Here is a 24,933-nt window from a genome sequence, read left to right as displayed (position 1 = left end):
CAAATAACCTTTGAAAGTGCTGTGTAGTTATGGTGTCACTCAGCTGGGCATCAGTGGTTTTGTCTTTGTCGTTCAGACGGGACTCTCAGTTAATTAGAGAAATGAGGATTTTGAAGAGATGATTTTATCATCAATTCTGCCAACCTTTGTTTGGCTAGCTTACTTAAAAATTATTTGGACCAAAACATAGCTCCAAATCCTGTTTTTCCACAAAACTATTGACGACGTTCTCTAGTATCATTAACTTGCTTTACGCTAGTAAAGTAGCTCACGCAATTTATTTTTCTTTATACTCGTGAACCTTACGCGCGGTGATGTCCTTCCTGCTGGGCAGACCTGAAGAGGCAGCTGTTCCCGCAGCTCTCCTGGTCCCTGCCGGGGATAGCTGGAAGTCTTGTGCCCTCTTGTGGTACGCACATCCATGGAAGCGGCAGGCAGCCAGCCTGACATCCTGTCCGTGTCATCTGCTAGGGCACAAACAACACTGCGTTGGGAAACAAAATGAACGAGGGCGCTAAAAATCCTGACCTTGTCTAGATAAAGACAAAAATACCCATTGTTTCATGCACAGAGGTAAGTTAGGTAATAATTAGCCCCATTAGCACCATAGTCAATTAATCAATACCAGCAATAAATCTCTGTGACGTAACATATCCAAGTTAAGAATCAGAAGAGGCCAAAAAATTTTATTTGATTCAGTGTTTACATGCTAAGGCTGGGAATGTTCTTGAAAGTGGGTGAAAATCTCATTTAATACTTTTGTGGTTTAAAAGGTCAGGTTTAGCTGCATCTTCATTAAAATGATAAGCTGTTAGCAGCGATAATGCTCCCAGTTTTTTAGTTGTATAGATACCTGTGCTGAGTTGGAATGTAGCCAGCCTTCAGTTTATCCTTTTATTGCAGTGCCTGAGCAAAAGGTTTATTCTAGGGAGGGCTCAGTAGCTGAGGAAAAAGATAATCAAACAACCTTTAGCAGAGAAAAAAAATTCAACCAACCTCAGATGTGAGACTCAGGCACTGTTAAAAATGTTCCTAATTCTCAGTAGTACCTATGATAATGAAAGAAAAGATCCCCATTAAAGAGAGGCTCTGGGTAAACATCACTTACTTTACTGTGCTTAAGTGTACTGAACTTCCAGCTTTTCTAAAAAATAAAGAATGTCTTTTGAGCTATTTGAATTGGCAAACAGAAGCAGCAAGAGTAATTTGAAGCCCTGGAAAAAAACAAAATAGGCAAAGGCAGTCTGGTGGTGGGAGGGGGAAGGGATGTTGCTTCTGGTCCTGTAATCAAAGGCAATTGCTCTGGTCTTCCCTTGTCCTCTCCTTTTTCACAGTGATGTATCTGAACAAGTCCAGTAAACTCCTCCTGACTGTAAACAGCAGGTTTTTAATATAATTTCAGTGGATAGTCTTATTTAAGTCCTTTGGTCCCTGCCTTATGTGTTCCTTTGAAGAGTGATTGCTTACAATGAATGGAAGATGCCAACTGGCGGTGACCTTGTATAATGTGAACTTTGTGAGCAGTGCATTTCTAAATACTTCCTCTATTTTATGTGACCCTTCAGAGAACAGCAGTGGGGAAAATACTGGAAAAGCAGTGGAAGACCTGTAGATCTTGTGGATGTTTGGTTGTGAATGATGTGATAGCTTCCTTTTCTCAGTTATGTAGGATGACTCCTGCACAGAGCTTATTACTGAAATGAGCATTGGGTGGAACACCCGCTCCCAAATGTTTTTCACACTGTTGCTCTCCTTTGTCCCTTCTAGGTATGGAGAGTGCAATCACACTGTGGCAGTTCCTTTTGCAGTTGCTGCTAGACCAGAAACACGAGCACCTCATTTGCTGGACGTCTAATGATGGCGAATTCAAGCTACTCAAGGCAGAAGAAGTGGCTAAGCTGTGGGGACTCAGAAAAAACAAAACTAATATGAATTATGACAAGCTGAGCCGGGCGCTCAGATACTATTATGACAAGGTAAATTTCGTTATTCTCATGCAGACTAAGAAAATAGAAATGCTACCAGTTAATATTTCTCCTCTCCATGGAAGCTACTCAGAAGTTCCTCTAGCTAGTCAAGATCCTAGAAGGAAAAGATTGTAGAATACAAATATACAGATATTGTTGAACACAAATCTTGCATATTCACATTTCTCAATTTTAGACTCCAGTAGATTAAAGGAATTTCCAAACTGTTTCTGCACCCTTTTTTTGATGAATATTATATTGTTTTTACTAATTGATATTAAATCTGCTCAGGATTAGTTCTCCTTAAATGGATATTTTTCAATAAGATATATAAATTCCGAGTTATTAGGTTTTACTATTTCCTATATTCTTGAAGATTAAATATTAATAAAAAAAGACTATTATAGATTTTGTATATTATAAAGGAGAACTTCATAGCTGTGCTTAGTGGCCTGTTTTCATCTTGATTTTCAGAAAAAGGGGTGAGATGAGATTATACAGTGAGTAATGCCAGTGTTCAGCACAATTAGGGCATGTTTGCTGCCTGCACAAGGCAGAAGAAAGTAGATACTGTTTCTGGGCTGACCTTAGAGTGCTGTTGTCATGTATTATTTGTAGTGCACTAATTCTTGCAGGGCACAGTGCTATGCAGTCAATCTAACACAGTGATCAAAAAACATGTTGATGCAAATTAACAATGAACAATTGGATGATCAGACTTTCCATGACCCACAGGGGCTCCTTCTCCTGAAAAAAAATTTTAGTTTCAGATTTAGGGGGTGTTAGTGTTTTGTCCACTAGAAGTCAGATTTTCCCACTTAATATCTTTCAAAGGTGGCCTGACTGAGAAGGCACGAAAGGATTTGGTGAGAACAGTACAGTGGCTGTTCTGGGCAGTTGGTGTGATGCATCCCCTTCACTACATGCTGAAAAGGCTTCTGCTCAGCTTGGGGAAGCTTGCTTCATTATATGACTCCAGCCCCTCTGTTACAAACTTGACTGGGATCAATGGAGACAGAGTGCCTGCTGGCGCATGAAGAGCAGAGCCAGGCAGAGCCCAAATATGCTGTTAGTGACTGAACAGGCATTGCTTAAAAACAAGGAACAAGATATTGTAGGACTTGTGCTTTGAGATCTCTCTGATCTCTTTGAAGTAATGGACTATAATGAATGGCTCCTTACCTGAGACTCTCTTGCTTCTTTTATCCCTTAACCTTTTTTTTAACCCCTGTTCTGTTTTCAGTTCCCTGCCCCCAGCATGCACACACCTTTGTCATCTGTTTTGTCTTTGCTCAAGCAGCATCTGCCAGAATGGCTGTACAGTTTCTTCATCAGGGTTTTGGCTGAGGCAGCTGCTTGCTGTTTGTAGAGATGGTCTTCTGCCTGACAGTTTTATCTAAGTGTGGCACAAGGAATTTGGCCATTTTTTCAGGCATTCTGCAGTCCAGTGGAGGTCATAGCTCCTAGATGCAAAGAAGGATAAGTTCTTTCTTCCCCATTTACTGCAATCAGGGTTTGAACCCCAACCCAAACCTATGGCTATTTCTATTTAAATTGAAAGAGTAACTCCTTTAGAATGAAACAGTGGGAGCTTCTCACTCCGTGGGTATAGTGTTTTGTGATGTGTAGGTTCCCAGACAGTGCAGAAAGATGGATTATCAGGAAAGTGCAGAGGGACAGAGCAACTGGCTGCAGGTTTTGAAGTGTGAGAAAGAATGGTGTAAGATAGCAGATAGTACATCCTTGTGGAGTGGCAGGGTGTGCTCAGCAGTGGGTTCAGTCCTGAACGCTTCCTCTGCCTTCAGTTCAGTCTATACCACACAGCGCAGGAGGAAAGAAGTCAAGAAAGGGAGGAAAAGCTCCTTGACATTCTTCCTTCCCCCTGCAGAACTAAAGGGGAAGGACTGGGGAGGTGAAAGAGCCTCTCTCCAACTGTAATGCTCTTTTGCTTTAGAGCATTTACCAGTTTGTGAGATAAGTGCAAAAGCAGTCTAGACTCTGGGGTAGCCTTAAGGAGCCTGTCATAGACATCTTTTTGTGAAAATATTTTCTTAGGATTTTTTCCCTTCTGAGAAGCTAAGAAGCCTGAGAGACAAAATGTAAACAATAGTTATCTGCTGCTGTGGAATGCAACAGGTGGATCTGTGATTGGTCTCCTGTAGATGTTTAGAATTAGTGACCACTCACGGCACAGCTGGCTTTCTCTCTCGGTCCGAGCCACAGATCTTTGTTATTCATTCCTTTTTATTCTTAGCTTAGCTAGTCTTCTGAGATAAACCTTTTCCTTCTATTCTTTTTAGTGTAGTTGTAATGTAATATATATATCATAAAATAATAAATCAAGCCTTCTGAAACATAGAGTCAACATTCTCGTCTCTTCCCTCATGCAAGCACCCCTGTGAACACTGTCACAGGAGCTTTCCGAGATCCTTGTCCCTTCCCTGCTGGCGTGCAATGATGGATGTGTTGGCAGCTGGGGGTGCTGGGACAAATGGGATGCACACTGAACAAATGTGACAAACACTGAGATGCAGATGGGGGAGTGGCAGCAGGAAAGATGAGGCAGAACTCTGGACAAGACCTCACTTGCACTATGGAATTATTGACAGGAATTTCTCTTCCTATAACCTAAGTGATCGGGCAGCATGTGAGTTTGAGACAAGGGTCAGTCACTTTTTAGAAATTATGGTAGCACATGGGCTGGACCTTCCTTTCTTGGACTGCCCTCTGCTCCTACTGCATACAGTTGACACTGAACTAACTAATGTTTCATGGTCTGTCTTTGAAATTATTCACCATGGAGAAATAAAACCTGATTGCTGGATAAGTGGGGGTTTATGAGCTCTGCCTTTTGCTTGGGGGGAACACTGGCTTGTTAAAATTCATCATCTGATTCATCTGAACTTAAAAATAAATTAATTCCAGTACTGGAGAAAAATAACACAATTAGGACAAGTTCCTTAGCCTGGCTTTGAAAGCAAGCATGACATGCTGTTGAGGCTGATGGCTAAATTTATGTTAAATTCACAGAAAAAGCACCCCAGGAAATATAGAGTATGGCATGTCTTGATTGTAATTTGCTGCCATGATTATAGTTGCTAAATGTTTGTAGATAATCTGAAGACTCCACTTCCTGTTTCATTTGTTCCCCAAATTCTTCCGCCCGCCCTCCTATTTTATTTAATGCATTTTTCCTATTGCCTCAAGAGAGCAGCAGCACAGATGACAGATAGCACTGAGGAAAGGCATCCTGCACTCTACCTACAGCTTGTGTCCATCATGTCACACACTTTTGCCAGTCAGAAATCTCTTGTAATGCTTTCAGGCAAGAAAATGCTTCAGCACTATTCCCACACAGAGCACTTCAGCTTGAAGTAAAATGCCTATAAAAGTAGGGTTAATAAGTTTATTTTTTCCCCTCAGGTTACCCAGTTATTTTGTTTTTATGGTAGCTGTAATGGCACATATCTTTTGGAAGTCACCAGGGGTTTCAAGACTACTGCACGTCCCTATGAATATTTCATGATGACACCACAAGAGAGAAGCTAGTGATTTTTCCCATGAGGTTTTTTTTCTGAGGAAAGGAGGGTGAATCCAGGAAATTACATGCTGATACTGACATTAATAGGATGCAGAGGTTGTGGAATGTGGAAGTCAAGTCCTCAGAAGTTATGAAATAAAAGAATCACAGTTCCCTGGACAACCCTAATGTTTGCATGAGTTATGCTGCATCTTTAATTATACAATCACATACTGTTGTGATGAGCAGCTATTCAATATTTTTGCATGTTCTCTGAACAGTATGTAGCCCAAGGCTTTACTCAGTGAGTGCTATTCAGTCAGTTTTAGTTTCAGTTAATTGGTGTCCACTTGTTTAGATGGCTTGGCAGTATGATTTATAGTATTAAAATAATATGGGCTGCTTTGTGCTCATTGCAGTGCAGGGACAGGGCTTCTCAGGTGCTCTCAGGATTCAGAGGTGCCAATGCATTCACTCCCCTCCCATAACAGGTCAAACCCTGTAACCTGGTTACTATTTTGTATTTTTAATGTCCAAGTGTGGGTGGAAGCATGGAAGAATTGTTTTGGGTGAGAGTCCCTTGCTTGGGTGCTTTCTGAACTTCAGGATATAAATGAGGATATACTTGAAAAATATTATTTTACTTTTGGGAAGGTCTTCTCTAAGACATCTCAGGAGAAATAGAATCCTACAATGAAACAAAAGCAGTGTGATTGTCCTGGACTACCAGCTATGTACACTATGTAGTGGTGCAGGTCAGAGGTGTTACAAAGAAATACTTTAAGGGACATTAGAAAGTACCTTTATAGAAAACTGGGAGGAGCTTCATCCAAGAGTGATTTGTGGAAGACAAGAAAGTGCTTGGCTGAAGTGGCATAAATGGTTATATTGTGGTATCCATGTGGAAAGAAGGGAGTAAAGGATTTGATACTCAGTGAGAGGTGATGGGTAGAGGAGAAAGCCCAAGAACACCTGCCTTAAAAAGACACATAAAATAGTTCATGTTTGATGTGAGAGGAAAGGGATGTCCAGTGACCTGCAGTATAGAGAGCAGAGAACTTGGTCATAGGTGCTAGCCAGAGAAATAGCCTTTATCTTCCAGCTGGAGAAAAGTGAAGAAAGACTGAAATCCAGCTAAATGGGAGCCTTGATCTTCCAAAGGTCAGTACAGGTGCACAGGGTAGTAGCACCTGTGCCTGCATCAAAAATGTTATAAAATCTGGCTTCTGCACACACAGTGTGCAAAGCATTACTGCATAACCTGTGATGCTAGCAGAGTCTGCCTGCCTGCACATGCTGATGTGGACACACTCCCATTTTCCAGAGCAGACCATCCTGCTCAGGTATCTCCTGCCAGCATGTGTACTTCAGACACTGGAATGTGAGCAGCCCTCTGTCTGGGTAGGGGTCCCAGTAGCTGGAAGCAGCCTGGATAGTGTTCTGGGAGGATTCATAACCTGTGTTCCTACATGTGTTGCACCCCTCAGTAGTCTTAGAGCCAGGGAACTTGCAACACATCCAAGTGGGACTTAGGAGCAGCAGCTACAGCTCTGGTCTTTCTTTTTTTCTGACCAGGGATGTTGAGTACCTACAGACAAGTTCATTCTGCTGTTTCACATAAATTGTGAGATCTTGGGCATCCTGATTATAGGTCACTTCCTGGAAAGAGGGAAAAATGGTCTTCCTGCTCCTGAGATCCCTCATTAGTCTGAAGTTTGACTAGGAAGTGAATCCCATGTCCCAGATCAGTCTCCCAAGTGGCTTCTGCACCCAGCAAACTTTCTAGCTAACAGGTTTGGGCCAAGCCACTAAAATGCTTCAGTCTCCCTGGTAGTATAGTTACACATTTGCTCTGAATGGCTCAAACATGGAGCAGGAGTCAGAGCTGATAAAAATAAAACACAAACACATGATGGATTTCAGTGGTGCACAGTTGACACAGCCCCTGCCCAGGAGAGTCTAGTTGAAGCTGCAGGGAGAACCAGCTCAGCCAGCTGCTCTGTGGAGGACAGGGGCAGAAGAGAGCCATCCCTTCTGCAGCTGATGATTCAGAGCTCTTGGGTGAGGCTGCTTTTGGAAGGGCTCACAAAGCGAGCTCCTGAAGTGCTGGGGTGTGAATGAGCTCCCTAGCAGGGCTGATGTGCTGGAGCAGGCAGCAGGCACTGCAGCTTCCCAGCCACCTCTCCACGGGATGGGCTGGGCACGTTTGCTGTAGTCACTGTTTTGTACTCTGGGGGCAGAGGAGGGGAAGTGTAAAGTGTTCATGAAGCCAACAGAAGAGAGGCATTCCTTACTGCCTGCCCTCTCTCTGAGTGTCAGAGAGTGCTGTCTCTTGATAAGATTTTCTTTTTAAGCTGTTGGACTGGAGCCCCTGCTCTTGTCCCGGTTGCTCATTTCTTCTCTGCAGCAGCTGCATGGGCCCAGCAGCCCTACCCTGGCTCCCTGCAGCCCGGGCCAGCAGCCACTAGCACTCATTGCAAGCCTGTTCATGAGGGAATTTACATAGAAAATTCAAAGAACAGCAATAAAATAGGGCTGAATGTTCACTTACACTTACTGTCCTGCTACCAACCAAAAAGCAAGTGGTGTAGTGTTCCTGCAGATGCAGGAAGGCGCAGTTCTTTGTCTTTCAAACTGCTTGTTGTGGTGCCTGTCACTGTCTTCTGTGGTTTGAACTGTCATAGCTCAGAATGATTCTGACAGATCACTGAGGTGATGGTGAAAATATGCTGCTTTTTACCTTCAATTATTTGTCAAAAGAATACGGAAAAGTCAGTGCTTTTCCAAGGCACTTCATTAATTTGTGTCCTTATTTTCTTTTGCATGCCGGTGGAGATTTCCTCAGGCTACACATTTAAGAGAAGCCTGCAAAGTGCTTGAGGGATCTGCACTTGAATCTTTTCATCTCCAGCCATCGTTAAGTGGGCCTTTGCTGCAGGCTGACAGAGTTGGAGCAGCAGCACTGCAATGTTCTTAAAATATAACTGTATTTAATAATAACAAAGGAAGTATAAACTCACCAGTCCGTTCAGTTGCTTTTTATAGCAATGTTCCCCCGTTTCAAGCCTGCATCAGTGTAAAAGTGCAATCCTTAAATACATTTAATCTTGTTCTGCTGGGAGTCACATTTTCCAAGGAGAATCTCAGTTGCTAGTGCTTGATTTAACAATATTTCAAAGTTGCCAGGAGCAGAGGGGAGGCATTATTTTAAATTAAAATAGAAATATAAAAAAATATATATATAAAATAAAAGCAAAGAAAAATCCAGTTGGGATGGGGTTTTTTTCATATGTGAGTAGTTTGGAGATTTTGCTCTTTGGAAAGAGAATGCAATATTGAGTGAGTAGAAAAAGTGCAATCGTCCAATATTGCACCTAATTAGCAATGAAAAAAAAAATCTAGGGCAAGCCCAAAGCCATGGGAATTAAAGCTCATGCAGATTGAGATTCTGTGGGCTAACTGTTTGTCCTGAACATCTGGAGGGCAAAAAAAGACACTGCAGCATCTGCCAGGTGGGTAGATGTATGTACAATTCAGCATGGAAGAGGGCAGTTTGTGCCTTTAGTCTGGACTTGTCGAATTTAATTCTTTTCTTTGCTACAGATCCCTGTTATCACCTTGGGAAACAACATTCTCTATTTGTGCCACAGCTCCTGACCTGTGATGCAAAGCTGCATCCCAGGGTTCTTTTGTATTCATTCTTTTGCAGGGTTAGTTTTGTATTCAAGAAGGTGCTTGAATGAAATGCCAGGACATTCAGACAGATGAATTACAGAGTGAAGTAACTCAGCTGAAGGACAGAAAAGGTTTTGATACTCAAGTGCAGATTCTTCTTTCACAAAATGATCCTTGCTTTTAAACTGCAAGGTAGTGCAGGCAGTACAAGCACCCAGCACTACTTGCTGTCTATATATAGAGAAAGACGGTGTCTCTTTTCCTTTTCCTTAATTTTCTGTTTCATTTTCAGTCAGCTTAACAAATGTTTCCACTACTGGTGTCAGAAGCTGTGGTAGAATGAAAAATCAATTAGATTTTAAGGAAATTTGTAAATATTTACATTCCCATATGTACAGCAGAGCAGATGTCTGCAGAATACCAGCTGGAGGTGCAGCAGATGTGCTGGACTAAAGGGAAGTCTCTTGGAAAGGGTGTTTCAGAGGCAACCTAACAAACTCTCCACCAGGGGTTTCAAGAAAGAGAAATTAGCATGGAAATCTCAGGACATATTTCTTCATTTGTTCTGCAGCACTTGGCTTAGGGTGGTAAATGTTCCAGTCCCCCTGTGGCCAGGCCTGTGCCATAAAGTGCCTTTGTGGAGGAGCTCACGTATCCTTGGAAATTGTGTTAGAGCAGGCAGCCAACTTAGGTTTGCAGGAGGAGCACTAGGACTAGACAAGATGCTCATAAAAAGTCTCAAAAGAAATCAGTTCTTTACATAAAGGGCACACTTCAAGAAAAAAAAAAAAACAGTTCTACAAACCTTTGAGAGGTTTGGGACTTTTTCAGTAATTAATTTCCATAGTCAGTTTAGACTGATGAAAACCTGCCTGCACCAGTGAGCATCCTGAGCCTAATGCAGGCCTGGAGATGGTGCAGGGGGTATTGCAGGACACAGGAACTTTTCTAGCCCATGCAAGGGGTTGCATTTTTCACAGACACAAGTTCATGATCATTGACAGAAAGACAGTCACTGTAAGTTTAGCTCAATCCTTTCCTTATGTGGTAAGGAACAGAGGGTAAATAAATGGGGCCAGGAGGATGAGGTGGTTTTGTCCCTTGCAGGCATTGTGAGAGTACTTCGTCCTCAGGTGTTGGTGTAAGTTTTAGGTGGCATGAATGAAGGAGTTTGGATTTATTGTGGAACACACATGGTGGCATGGCTCGAGTCCACAAGGCAGCAGAATTGCTTTTACTGGAAAGAAAATATTCCCAAGCTGCTTCAGAGGAAGCAGAAGTCAAACAGGCCACCAGTAGGTGTTTGTCACCAAGTGATGGTGGTTTTGTTGGAAACCATGAGGAGCCAGGAGTGGACTCCCTGGCTGAGCAGAGAGAGGTATTGGAATAAGCCACGGGTGATCAGCATTTGGAGCCCCACAAAATGACCTGCATAGCTTTATGAGGGGCAGTGCCCCCCACCCTTGTGTGTGCAGTACTGGGTGCCTCTGTAACACTGATCTTTCTAGCACCTTCTTTGTATTTGCAGAACATCATCAAGAAAGTGATCGGACAAAAATTTGTATACAAGTTTGTTTCCTTTCCTGAGATTTTAAAAATGGATCCCCATGCTGTGGAAATCAGCAGAGAGAGCCTTTTGCTGCAGGACAGCGACTGTAAGATGCCTCCGGAGAGCAGGGACCAGCACAAGCACAGCTTGTCAGCACTGAAAAGCACAAGCCGTAATGAATATATCCACTCTGGCCTCTACTCCTCTTTCACTATCAACTCTCTGCAGAACCAGCCAGATCCTTACAAGCCCATCAAAACAGAAAAACTGGAGAAGTCAGAAGGAAACACACCAGTTGAAGAAGTCCGAACTGTTATCAGATTTGTGACAAACAAAACAGACAAACAAGTTACGAGGCCCATGGTGTCGTTGCCTTCTACTTCTGAAACAGCAGCTGCCTCTGCTTTCCTCAACTCTTCAGTATCAGCTAAAATATCTTCCTTAATGCTCCCCAACAGTGCCAGCATTTCATCTCCATCATCATCCTCCTCCAGGTCACCATCTCTGTCTCCCACCTCACCCCTCCCTACAGAACACAAGAGCTTCTTCCTTGACTCCAGTTGCCACGACTCAGATTCCCTTGAGCCTCTGAACCTCTCCTCAGGCTCCAAGGCCAAATCCCCATCTCTTCCCCCAAAGGCTAAAAAACCCAAAGGCTTGGAAATCTCTGCCCCACCTATGATTCTCTCCAGCACTGACATCGGTTCCATCGCCCTCAACAGCCCCGCGCTTCCTTCGGGATCCCTGACTCCAGCTTTCTTCACTGCTCAGGTAAGACCTGCCTGTCTCCAGGCATTCCCTCCTTGTGGCCAACAGTGTTAGTTCTGTGGGTCTGTCACCATCTGATGGGAGAAAACCCCAACATATGGGAAAGAGGGAAACACAGCAGTGCTCTGAACAAGGGGTGGAAAGTAGGTTTCTCCTGGGGTTTGTTCTAAATTGAGTGTGGGAAAAGCCATCACAGTTGACAGACTGCCTGAATGAATAAGGAAATGGGCAGCCATTAGTTAATTGTTTATCAGTTCAAACCAGCCTCCAGATCTACAAAACAAACAGGAAAAAGCCAAAAAGAAAACCACAGGGGTTTTGTAGGTCACAACTTGAGCATGTGGGATGCTTGGTAAGATTTCTCTACTAGATGTTGCAACTCATTCAAACAGTGTGACCATTTTGTTAATTTCCAAGCACAGAGCAAATTAAGTGGTTTCTAAGACAGGCTCTGAAATCAGTTTAAATTTCTGAAGTTGTACAAATTCAGAGAGTACTTGCCACAGCTTCCCTTCAGCACAGAACTACTGAATAACTAGAAGGTTATTTTCTTCTTTTTAATAACATATTTGTGGTAATGTCAACAGCAAGTTCTCATTTTTAAGCTAGTCTATGAAAAAAGCCTAGGAGTTCAGAGCAGAAGGCTAAAATCATATAGATATGACTCAGCATGTTCATTGGTGAGTTTTGTCTTACAATACCACCTCAAAATTAGACCAAAAATAGTCCAAGAATAAAATTATCCCAATGTGGAATATCCCCCCAAGATCCCCAGCCCTGAAGTAGCACTTGATGCAAATACTGGCACTGAATGTAGCAAAGTGGACAGTAAATAAATGAGAACCAAGGTGTGTTACAAGCCCTCACTCACATCAGGCTTCCTGGAAGACCCATGGTATCCAGAATCCCATCACCTCTTCCCTGTTTGAAGGTGTTGGGGTGTTCGATGTGGGCAGCCCTGTGTGCCTGCACGGCACAAGGGCCTGGCAGAAGGGAGTGTTGGCAAGTGCTCTCAGCCAGCACAGCACTTGCTCTCCTAAGCTTGTCAGCTGGCTGCAGAGTGAGGTTGTGCAGCTCAGGCACACCTGTAAGCCACCAAGATACAAAGCTGTGTCACCAAAAAGAGCAGTTTGTGAGCTGACACCTGCCGTTTTTGACATCATAAAGCCTTTAAGTGAAGTTGTGTTTGGCAGGAAGAACAGAAGTGTGGCAAACCAAAACTGAGATGCACTGACAAACTTACAACCTCTAACTGTGGTATAACCACAGTATTGTTTTCATAGGGAGCAAATCTGACAACATCAGATCTGCCAACCAGACACAATGACAGTGTGAGTTATTTCAAACCACTTTTTTCTGTTGCTGCCCCCAAACCACAGGATGAACAGAGATTGTTTCCTGGTTTTGTAATTATTTCTTTGAATATTTAACTTTCCCATGCACCTATGAACTGGTGTACTTACTGCCTTGAAAGAGTTAGAAGGGAATTATGTTGAGGATTGTGGCACTGCTTTAGCAGGAGGGATAGCTAAGGCTGTGATGAATGTTACCCAACTTAAAGCCATCACAAATCTTTTTTTGCAGGTTGTCCTATCACAAAAGAGGCATATGGCATCTGTGTAGGGTAGTTCTCAGGTCTAATTATTTAAACTTTTGGCTATACAGCAATATAGCTTTTATTCTCTCCTTTAGCCTTCTTCTTCTAGTGTGGATAAGAAGCACCCTACATCCAAAACACTTGTCCTAGTGAATATAAAATGAAAACTACATAGCAGCTGTATTCAGATAACTGTAATATCACAATGCAAAATAGCTAAAGCCATAATTTAGACAGGAAATCTGCTGTTCATCCCATTATCCAAGGAAGAACATGCATCATATCTCAAATGTTCTCTGATTTATCAGATCCCAGTGTGAAACACCTGCTGCCAGGGGCAGGTGCAGAACAGGATGTCTGCTCCAGGAGTGATGTACGTTCTGAGAAGGTCCTGCTGCCTGAGAGGGTGTTTCAAATGGCTTTCCACTGTACCTGCTGGTCATGAGGAATACCCTCAGGTGGAATGCTGTGAAAGGGCACATGATACACACATTCAATATTAGAACAGAAATGTATGTGTGACAGCACTTACCTGCTTTCTAACAGCTAGAAGTGACAAGATTGTACTGACACACATTGTCACAGAAGTCAGGAGCCATGAGCATCACTGCTTAACAGAATCCTCTCTGTGCAATGAATTATTTCTATTTAAGCTGTTCCTGTGCTTAGATTACACTGATGTTTCACTTCCCAATGGGTTCCACATCTAATACCAGATACATGGCTGCATGTGGGCAGAAAATGAAGTGACACATCAATTTTTGCATGTAATTTAGGGATAGGCTGTCCTGTGGTGTTGTTTACACTTAGATTTCCTCTGGTGGTTTTCATACTTGGCTGAGGCAATACTGAGAACAAGCCTGGGATGCCCTGTGCTCTTTTTGCATTAAATATTAAACAGATTTGGAGGCTTCATTTGGCTGGCTCTTGGTTCTGGCAGAACTTGCAGACTTGCAGAGTGCTCTGCTCATCAAAGGATATGAGCTTTTGCTTAGCACCGTTTTAGGTATGTCAGTGTGCTTCCAGAGATGAATGGAGGGCAACTCAGTTTTTCAGGTCTCTCTGAAGACTTGCTTTGGCTGCATCTAGGTAGGAAAAAACATCTCCAAGTCTTCCTCATTATTTTCAGAAGACCCCTCAAGAACTGCACTTTGAGTTCTGGATATCTGCAGCTTCTTAGAGAAAAAATAAAGAATGGAGTCTAACCACGGGAGTTCTTGGTACAGTTGCCACAGTACTGTGTCCTTGGTTGAATGTTGTTGGGTCTAGCTACTTATATCTTTGGTTTTAAGGTTAGTAGGCTCTTCTGTAAGTAGATCTGAGTATTTATCCTGACCTAATTCAGTGTGTTGTCAGTCTCATAAATCTCCACCAGCAGCCGCCTGCCAGTGGAGCATCAGCTTGAAATGTGGCTCAGGAAAGGGGCTCTTGCTGGTGCTGCTGATTTCCTTCCCCATGAAAGCACCATGCTCCTGGAAGGAAAGTGTTTGTAAAGGACTCTTGACAAGTGCCCACTTGTCAAGTGGTTTTTTTGTTTTGCTTTGGTTTTTTTGGTGTTGTTTGTTTTTGTTTTGTTTGTGTTTTTTTTTTTACAAGAGCTGTCACTTAATGAGATCAAGACTGACATCTTCTCCATGCCAGGCTTTCACCCACTCTTTGTCCCTTTTGTTGGCATGCAGATATATCCCAACCCTGACTGGTACTCCTGTGACCTGCTGATTTACTGCATCAACACTTGTCCTTTCCCAGTGATAGCACAGGTTTATTACTCCTTGGGACAAACATGGTTTCTTCCATGGGGTTTGGTGTTTCTGATCCACCTTCTTCAGCACAGTGAAGGTGGCAGGGTCCTTTCCCTGCACATTTCTCCACGAACCCCACTTCATCTGAAATTCCTCAGCAAAACCATTCAAGGTCTTTGTATTAAACAGCCTTTCAGAATCACCAGGATAACTAATGCTTGCTGCTCCTTGTCTTTCCCACCTCTCCTGCTGGTGCCAAAGGAACTGTCTGACCCTGTTGTGAACTTCAGTGCGATCCTGTCACAGCAGGTCTGTGTTCCTGTGTGCCTGCCTTGAGCCCCAGACACCTCAGCCGATGCCTTGGGCACCACTGGGCAGGTGAATCTGGCACTCCAAATGCAGTGAGCCATGGCAGTGCCTGTGTGAGCCTGCTGGCTGCAGGGGCTGGCACTCCAAATGCAGTGAGCAGTGCCAGTGCCTGTGTGAGCCTGCTGGCTGCAGGGGCTGGCACTCCAAATGCAGTGAGCAGTGCCAGTGCCTGTGTGAGCCTGCTGGCTGCAGGGGCTGGCACAGAGCAGGTGTGATGGGCCTGGTGCCAGCAGCTGCTAAGGACACCCCCGGCTGCAATTGCCCTGCATGGCAGTTGGTATTTCTGGCCTGGTGGGAAGCACCAGAACACATGACCTGCTGGTTACTGTAGGAAAATGCAGATACTCTCTGTCTTCTGTCTTCTCTTTATGTATTTTAAACTCTGGACAAAAGGATGCCCCAGTTTAGCAGAACACTGAGACAGTTGTTTGACATAGCAAAGCACATGCTTGCTTGCTAAGTGTGTACTCAAATTCCATTAAGTGCTTTGCTAAATAGGACTGATTTTGATAATTGGCATCAAGATTACTGGTGAGATTAACTCATTATGCCAAATACTTTTTTCAAAAGTGTCACATGTTCTTTTTATGGAATGATGAAAGTTATTCTGGATACAGAATAATTCACATAATTCTTCATTTGAATGCAGATTTGCATGTGCTCTAATGCTACCTCCCCTCTAATTGTGCTTTTAAGAATGCTGAGGGCAATCCCAGCAATTCTTGTGCACCGTGGCACTGGAAGGGGGCACCTCTGAGTTGGGAAAAGCCTTGGATTCTAAGTTCTTGCTATTTTGGTTCTTTTCAAACAATTAGCTGTGCTCTCTGCTGACCCCTGGGCACCCAGACCATACACCCGTCCCCCTGCTCAGCCCATGCATTGCCAGCTTCTTGAACCCTCCCTTTACAGAGAGGTGCCATCAGGGAAGTAAACATCACAGGCCAGCAGTGACCCTTTCAGCTCCACACACAACTGTAGTAATGCTTCAAAAGCTGCAGTCGGGTCAAGGAACTGCTGCCCTTCAAAAGGTTCTACTGTTTCTGAAGGAGCCTAGGTGGTGTTGGCAGGCACTGGGGCACATGGTATTATTCTGTATGTTACACAGCTGCATAAGCATGGTTCAAATGAACAATAACTGTGCATCTCGTTAAGCAAACAGAAATTAAATCAATTTGCATATGAAGGAATATGAAATGTGCAGGTATCCCGAGACAGGATGCAGGGCTGGATGGGCAGCTGCTGCTGACCATGCTGTGTATCTGAATTCATTGGAAAATAGAGGCATTAGATGCTGTGTAAGGCTTTAGGGGTGAGTGCTGCATGGAGTTGTAACTCTGAGCTGTGCATCGTGGTGTGTTTTTTTGTCTTGCAGACCCCCAATGGATTATTGCTGACCCCCAGCCCACTGCTGTCCAGCATTCACTTCTGGAGCAGCCTCAGTCCTGTTGCTCCTCTGAGTCCTGCCAGGCTGCAGGGACCAAACACTCTGTTCCAGGTAGGTCTTCCCAATGCACAGGTTTCATTGACAAATGCACAAATATGGAAGAGACATTGTGGGAACATCTCTTCACATCAATCTGGAGCTTTTCAAACGGATCAAGAAAATAGAGGCATTAACAGGCACTTTTACAGAGAGGCCTACTTACTTGTACCCTCTTCCAGTCCTTGGCAGCACAGTCAGAACCCACAGGGCAGTGCCTGCTGCAGAAAGCACACATATATTGTGTGAAGGAAAGAGAAAGATGCTGGACCCCGGAGAGAGCAGGTAACAGAGCTCAGAGCTGCAGGAAGAGAGTGCAGACCAGTCAGTGACCTGCCAGGAGAGGGCTGGAACATGGACTCTGGGAAAACCAAGACAGTTTGGGTCTCATCCAGTGAGGTGGTTGTAGGTTTATCCTTTTGTCCTAATGAGCTACTTCTCACTCAGAAAGACAAGGCTCTCTGAACCCAAAGGCTCCATTTCCAGTTCTCCTGCCAATTATCCATGTGTCCTCAGCCAAGGACACACCCCAGAGCATGACCTCGCCATATGTAACAGCAGAAAGGTGACATCGTGCCCAGTCTCTCCTGAGTATTGGCAGGGTAAAATTCTCAAAGTTTTATAGAGATGTGGTAAATACAAAAGTTACTAAATAACCCACTATGGCCACAGCACTCAGCTGCAGCATTTGCCTGAGGCTCAGGAAGAAGACAGTGGGCATGGTATTTGCAGCTCCAGCTGTAGCTGCTGCCGTACACCTGATTCATTAAGTCACAGAAGAAATTATGTTGATCTGCTGATTGGCGAGGAACCCAATGGCCATCTGCACAGCTGAAGGTGCAAGGACACCCCTGGAATGAACACCCTGATGGCTGTGGAGGGCCAGCACTAACAGAGGAGAAGGCTACTGCTAGACAGGGACCCGGGATTAGTCTCTCAAACTTCAGGAAGGCTGAGTGCCCAAATCCAGGGCTGAGCTTCAGCTCAAGGAGCTGCTCAGGTACTGGGATAGACAGTCTTTCTACCTCCAGCTGCACATGGAGCTCAGGGCTCCTTATTTGTGTTTCCAATAAACACATTAATCCCTACTGGACCTTAGTTTTGCACACATGGTTAGAAACAGCCAGACATTTCACCCAAGAAGTGCCTGAGCTGAGACCTGGAATGAGTTTGTACAGACACACGTTGGCCATTCCCTGGGGGAACTGAAAGTGAGGAGTGGCCTTGGCTTTCCCTGCTGAGAGACCCAAAGGGCTTTATAAATGACGTTTGATTCAAGCAAAGGCCATGATGACGAGTTGTAGAGCACAAAGCCTTATTTTAACAACAAATAGGAAATTAAATGAACAGCTAAATTCCGGCCAAGCCCACCTAGAACTGATGGGTCAGCCAGTGTGTAGGTGTCAGGGTAAAGCTCTCCTCAGGCTGCCTCACAGGCCAGCCCACACTCCATGCATACTCAGGGAAGAGCTTGTAATCAGGTTTTGTGTTTTAGTGAATCTTGGCAGAAGTGATGGAAGCATTTCCTGAGGTTTGGTGTGGTTATAGCAGAGGCATCAGGCCGTCTGGGCCACACCAGGAGCATGGTGCCCTGCAGCACTGCACTGCTCGGCCCGCCTTTACGCAGAGTAGCGGAAGACAGGAATCACCAAGCACCATCTGAGTGGAAGAGGAAACTTGTTAGGAGCATGTTATTATATGCACGTGGAGGGCGTGGTTACACCACAGGACTGATCTGATAAGAGGTAAAAATACACCAGATGCCTGAAGTTGTTCAGCTCTGTCTTCCTCAAGCCAACAGAAACCCAGCACAGCTCAGGGAGCTGGGCCTCAAGGCCAGATCAGTATCTACCACTGGGATAATTCCTGACTCATGCTGCAGCAAGTTTATTCCACCTACTTGCTTTACTTTTTGTCAGGTCAGATGGTAAGAACTAGTCAATACCCACCCTGCAGGCAAGGTGCAGTCACGATGCCATCGTGAACTAGGAATATACGGCTTCTGTACTGGATAAGGTTTGTGCACAGCACTTCTGAAGCAGCAGGCGACAACAAATGACTCCACAATAAAGGACTGTTCTGCTTCCCATGCTGAATGGTGTAGCTAGTTTCTGAGTGAACACAGAAACTGTAATTACTTGGGAGTAATTTTCCCCAAACATTGCATCCCCAGGTATGCTTTTTCTGCCATCAAACTACATCTGAACTTTCAGTTTTGCCAAACTCTTTCCTGTATAAAAGAAAGACAAAAAGCATGTATTGTAATTAATAATGTGTAGACTGAAAAAATACTTTTGGAAACAGAATGGATGGCAAAGATTGCTGTATACTGTTCACTTTTCCAGGGTGATGATAAATGTATTATGTGAACTTTTATATAAAAAACAGCCAATAACAGATTTTTATATCCTCGTGCATTTACAAATTATTCAGGTTTTGTCCTCTATCTTGCATTCCTAATGGCTGATGCAGGCATTTGGTAGATGTCTTACAGTATAGACATCACAACTCTTGAAACCATCTGGAGCCAATTGCTAATGCTAAGTCCAGGTGCTTCTTGGGCTGAATGTTTTGAGATAAAGAGTAATTTCTACCTTTTGGCCTCTTACAGTTTCCAACTCTGCTAAATGGTCACATACCAGTGCCACTCCCCAGTCTGGACAGAGCCTCTTCACCAATACTGCTTTCTCCAAATGCTCAGAAATCCTGATGATGCCTCATCACACCAAGGATCTATTGGTGGATTTAACACTTCATTCCTATGGGCTAGTTTTTCCTGTGTCATGAGAAGGACATTGTGAAACCCTTTATTACTTTGGTTTGCACTTTTCATTACATGGATAATCTACTTTTATTATGTTAGCATTTTTCAACAGTGTTTATATATAAAAGTATATATAAATCTGTTATGCATTAAATGAATTATAATTTTTTATATCATAGCTCTCAAGTGTTGAACACTTCTGTTGTTGATGAAGTACTTTTCTTAATGGATTGCAACAATGTATCTATTAGGGATGTGAAGCTTCTTTTTAATCCCTTTTTCTGCATATTATGCATTGCGCTTGTGTAAACTATAACCGGCTGTGCCTTCTTTTGCATAAAGTCATGTAAATGATTTATATATTTTCTAGTATTAAGATAAAAAGTTGAAAGAAAAAAAAACTAGTATTGAACAGCCCTATGGTAGTATTTCAGTATTTTCTCCACAGATAGGCCATATGATGCAGTGTATTAATGTAACTTTGTATTAAGTGCTTTCAAATTGTATAAAAATAGCCTTATAATTTTCCTTTGCTGAAGTGGAAAACATAATCCTTGTTACAGCCAGGAGATGTAGTTCAGAGTAACAAAGCCACATTTACACATTTATGCCCAAGTTCTTCTGTCAAGTTGCAACAAGGAGGAACTGGGCTGTGTATGTTCATGAGACGTTTCCAGCATTTGAGAGTACTTCTGTGGAAAAGGAGACATTGCTCAGAATTTATTTGGCCTATACTTCTTATGAACTGTCAACATTATGTCTGGAAAGAGTGCAGGTAATCTTTGTCCTCCCAAGGAATGACGATCATTCCCGATAATTTCCAGGTGCTTTGTTCAGCTGTGCCAAGTGCCTTCTACTACTTCCCTGGAAAGACTATTGTAGCTACTCAAGCTCTGAAGGTCACATTTCCCCTTCTCCCAAAGCTGGAAAAGTTACAGGTCTGTAAATTGATGCCTGGTGCTTGCAAAGAGGCAGAGACTCTACATGTGGGATGTTTATGTATAAACAGCTGAATTCTGGATGAAAAAACAGCACTGTGTTACTATATACTTGCAACTTGAATTTACTGGGTATGTCCTCTACCTTGAGGGGATGGTTTAGTCATCTAAATGTCTGGTTAGGATTAGGCCAGACTCCCTGGCACCACAGACTCTAATCCTGGCAGGGCTGATGCAAATTTTCAGTTTCCTGATGTGGCTAAATTGGCTTGAATGCAGCTTTACTGTGTCGGTTTTTCAGATGAGACCTTAAAAGCCAACCCCAAATCCGATCCCTGTTTGTGACAGGTCATTCAAACCTCAACTTTGCTTTCTGGTCGAGCAGCTGGCCAGGGTCTGTTGTTTTCGAAATGTATGCAGTGAGTTGTCTGCTGATTTTCTGCTTGGATGCATTTCAGTGATGATGTGTGTAGTTATTTGTAAAGTGCTTTTGGATCCTTCAACCTGAAAGGTGCTAAATAAACATTTTATTAATGCAGTTCTGATGTTGAAAAGCCATTTTTGGGGCAGAGGTGGTTGACAAAAGACAGCAGGAATTTTCCTCAGGCTCCTGGGTTGCACAACCAAAAACCTACTCAACAGTTCCACTTGCAGTGATAAAAACCTGCTGTAGCCATGTAGGTAGCAGCTGATAAAGAGAGCAATTGAATGCCAGACATGAGGAGAACAAATGAAGCACTTGGGACGTCATTTGCTCGACTCAGCGTTTCAAGAGCTCAAGATGTGCCACCCCACGGAGTCAAAAAGAGAAAATGAACCTACGCAAAATTTATGAGTGAATGCAAATTTTATACACAGTAAAATCAGAATAGGTTGGAACAAAGGGCAGTGTTTAACTGATGGGATTGACAAGGTTAGCGGAGATAAATCACAAGGGCTTGCAGACTGAACATTTCTCTTCCAGTGCATTCCTCCCAGGTACATGGAATATTTTTCAACAAGTTACAGAGAGGCAATTATTTCACATAGAGAACTGACTCCTGCCTCATTTTTAAAATCCCATGAATATCTACTTACACCTATAAGGCATGAACAGCAGCATAGAGACTTGTCTTGTACGTGCCACTGTAGCTAACGCGAGAACCCGAGACAGCGTTTCTCACTATGAGTTTAAAAAGATGAAAACATACTAGTATGGAATATGACACTGCAAAAAATCAGTTGACCATGAGAGGAGGGAGTGTCTGACAGAGAAGAAATTCTTAGAAGTACCCAGATTCCCATGATTTTATTTCTTCAAGGTTTTACTATTAATAAGGCGGATTTTTTTTCTTCTCAAAAGGCTCAACACACCCACAGTTTCCCTCCCACCCTCCAGCCCTTAAATAATTTTTTTAAAGATAGCAGAAAAGAAAAATTCTGGGACAAAATCCTATTTGAAAAAATTTCTGGAAAGGATCTGAGAGAATCCAATAAAACAATGGAAGACAGAAAGTGGGAAGAAGTGCTGTCTTCTCATCTTTGAGAATAAAAATAGCAAGACATCTTCTGCTAGTTGTCTTTTCAGCTGAAAAAAATAGGCTGTCAAAATCTGCCTTCTAAATCAGTCAGTAACATGGAAAAAGTTTTTGCTATTGGGAAGTATTTATACAAAGAGAGTCCAGCCCCTCAAGTCTAACACTTATATGAAACACTTGACAGTTATGCCTTATGCTTTGAAGAAAATATTCTATTGGTAATCTACTGAATTTTATTAACAGGCGTCTTTTTAACTGTAGAGAAAAATCAAATAAATGTTTTTAAATAAATACTGTGGAAGCGTCAATATTTCTGGAGCAGGGAGAGCTCCAAGCCAACAATCCTGGGGAACAAAATGGGAGCTATTCTCTTTTCAATATTCTTGGTAGTAATTGCAATTTGATCATACTTGGGGGATTTATTACAAGATTTGCACTTTATTCGTGCTTCAGCAATACACAAGAAGTTCCCAGTTACCTGGTATAGGCATAGTATATGTATATATATAATACAGGGTGGGTGCACAATTAGGGTATGTTTGGCTTACCTGCACCTTGTTTCTTCAGGAAAGCAAGTATCCTCCAGAAAGGCCACAGCTACAGGGCAGCTTTGCCAAGAGCTTGTGCACACCTTTGGCCCTGGCACAGGTAAGCAGCTTCAGTTCTAAAGAAAACTTTCAAGGTGGGGAAAACAGTGATAGGTGATAAACTATAGCAAAAGAACTGACATGCATTCATGATGTCAAGAGAGAATGATTTGTCTGACTAAAACTGGTCTCATCAGACAGGCTCATTCCCCATATGGAAATACCTACCAAAGAAGTGAAGAACTGCCAATAATGTTTCTGTTTAAAGGGAAGGTGGTCCTTTCCAACAAGACTATAGGCTTAATTCTAACAGAACAACCACCCTCTGCATTAAAGGGCTGTGTGATCTCGTGCCTATGGGAAACATCTTCAGAAGCCATCATGACACCCAAATGAATTTAGAGAAGGCACAGTAAGTACAGTTGGTCTTTTATGTAAGGGCATTTCTATTCCCTTCTGATCCTCAGACTGTCTGTATATCCTGTAGGATAAACAAACACAGGCCTCAGATTTAAGCATAACTCTCCAAGTCAGAAAACTACAACTTTTAAAATCCGTTTTAGCCCCGAACTGTAACTGCTCTTACGAATTAATGTGTGAGTGCTCTGCACAGATGGAGTACAAACCTATTTCTTGAGGGCAAAGAGACTGCGAGCACGAGTGAGAAGCAGTATGAATGTATTTAAATGAAAAAAGCAGAATGAACCTCAAGCAAGGACTCTGGAGCAATCAGCATCGTGGCCTGCCTTGGGTAGGGGCTGGTATTTGAAGAAAGCATCCTAGGAGAGAGGATTCTAGGATGTGCTGGAGTTCTTTTGTGAAAGATTCCCATCAGTTCACATTCACTCTGCAAGAAGTGCAAATGCATAAATGTAAACTGAATTATTCCTAACATGGCTCCAGGCCAGCTACCCCCTCCTGCAAATGAAATAACAAGACAGCAAAGAAAAGAAAAAACAGTCTTTGAAAAAACAAGCTCAGGGTGTGAAAGAGGAGGGGCAGGTGACAGCACAGACACTACCAAGCAAGGCCTGGAGGGAGGTGCTCTACAGGAGCACGCTGGATAAGAGACAGGGAAGAACATTCTCCCTGGTTAGCAATCCACAGCCATGGTAATTCCATCAGCAGAAAGATCCCACTGCAACAAATGAAGGAACTTCACAGCTCTCTGGGGAAAAATATATTTCAAGGCAGAGCATCTGAGCCAAGTAAGACTCATATTTCAATAGGAGGACCATGAAAGTGATGCGCTCAGGCAGGCCTGCTTCTTGAGTGAGCTTGAAGGATGCAGCCAGCACAATAAATTAAGCAGTTCTTTACCACAGTAGCATGTCTGTATGTGTGCATTCACAGTTCAAGTTTACTCTAAAGTCACAGAACTTGGAGTTAAGGGGTTTTAGAAAATATGCAAAAATGATCAGAAATTGTTCATGTTTTCTGACATGAATTTTCTGACATCAATTGATGTCAGAAATCATGAATTGATTCTGACATCAATTTTACTCAGCTACTTAGAGAGGGACTGCCCAGTAAAAGTCACATACAAGAGATTAAAAAAACCAATATAGAATATATGAACTCTAATCCCAGTTCTGAAAACAGGTTCCCACTATGGCCGAGAATGGGACTATGATTTTTGTGCAGCTGAACTCTACAGATGAAAGAAGGTGCATTGTAGAAATTCCAAAGCCCATGTACCTGCTTGGCTTTTATATTTTTCACAATCATCCCACCTGTACAGTCAGAGCTTACCTACAATGTTCCAACTGCTACATAATTCCTTTATGTTTCATAATTGTAATTGTTACCTTCTAGTAAATTTCACCAATTTAGTCTCCTAAATTGGTATGACACGGATACTGGTGACATACATGGATGTACACAAAGGTCAAATGAGACCATTAAATCTTTAACAGCCCAATCTCTGAAAATATAAAAACCCCCAAACTGCATAAAGTAAGCATTCAAGTTCCTTCCCAAAATAAAGGCACTTCACAGAGATGTTACATTTGTTTTAAAGCCAAAATTTCTGAAGGTAAATAAGGTACTGAAATATGCTAAAAAGGTGTGTGAATTACTTCAACTCTGCTCATCAGACAAAATGATCATGTCACAGACAAGGTAAGTTCTGATTTCTCTTCAGTGTCATAATGTGCTGTAGCTCTGTACTTCTATACCCTGATTTGTTTGGATTTCTTTAATGTCTGACCTTAATTCTGAGTATTTCCTGGGTTTATAATACTTAGCCTGTGGATATTTACAATATACCATTCATATATTTTGTCCTCAATAACAGAATGTATTGTTAACCTTAATTCCATTTTAACATTGCAGAACAGAAACAATGTACCTTTATTACACTGAAAAACTCATGCACAAACAACAAGCAAGCAGCCCAAAGAATGCTACCTTGCAGTTTTTCAAATGATTTGCAAATACAAAGTATGTTGATTCTTTAAC

The 24,933-nt window shown here is 42.7% G+C and overlaps 1 protein-coding gene across 1 annotated transcript in view; it reads left to right on the top strand.

Annotated features, from left to right (window-relative positions):
* Positions 1 to 22,175, top strand: part of ELK3 (ETS transcription factor ELK3) — a 37,566-nt gene extending 15,391 nt beyond the window's left edge. Inside the window, exons 2-5 of the mRNA XM_030959870.1 lie at positions 1,768 to 1,976; positions 10,691 to 11,482; positions 16,560 to 16,682; positions 19,279 to 22,175. Coding sequence (XP_030815730.1) covers positions 1,770 to 1,976; positions 10,691 to 11,482; positions 16,560 to 16,682; positions 19,279 to 19,377 — 1,221 coding nt within the window. The 5' untranslated portion in view covers positions 1,768 to 1,769 and the 3' untranslated portion in view covers positions 19,378 to 22,175. The remainder of the gene's footprint in view (positions 1 to 1,767; positions 1,977 to 10,690; positions 11,483 to 16,559; positions 16,683 to 19,278) is intronic.
* Positions 22,176 to 24,933: the final 2,758 nt, after the last annotated feature.

Source organism: Camarhynchus parvulus, chromosome 1A, assembly GCF_901933205.1.
Source record: "Camarhynchus parvulus chromosome 1A, STF_HiC, whole genome shotgun sequence".
Taxonomy (NCBI): Eukaryota; Metazoa; Chordata; class Aves; order Passeriformes; family Thraupidae; genus Camarhynchus; species Camarhynchus parvulus.
This window is presented reverse-complemented; position numbering and strand designations above follow the sequence as displayed.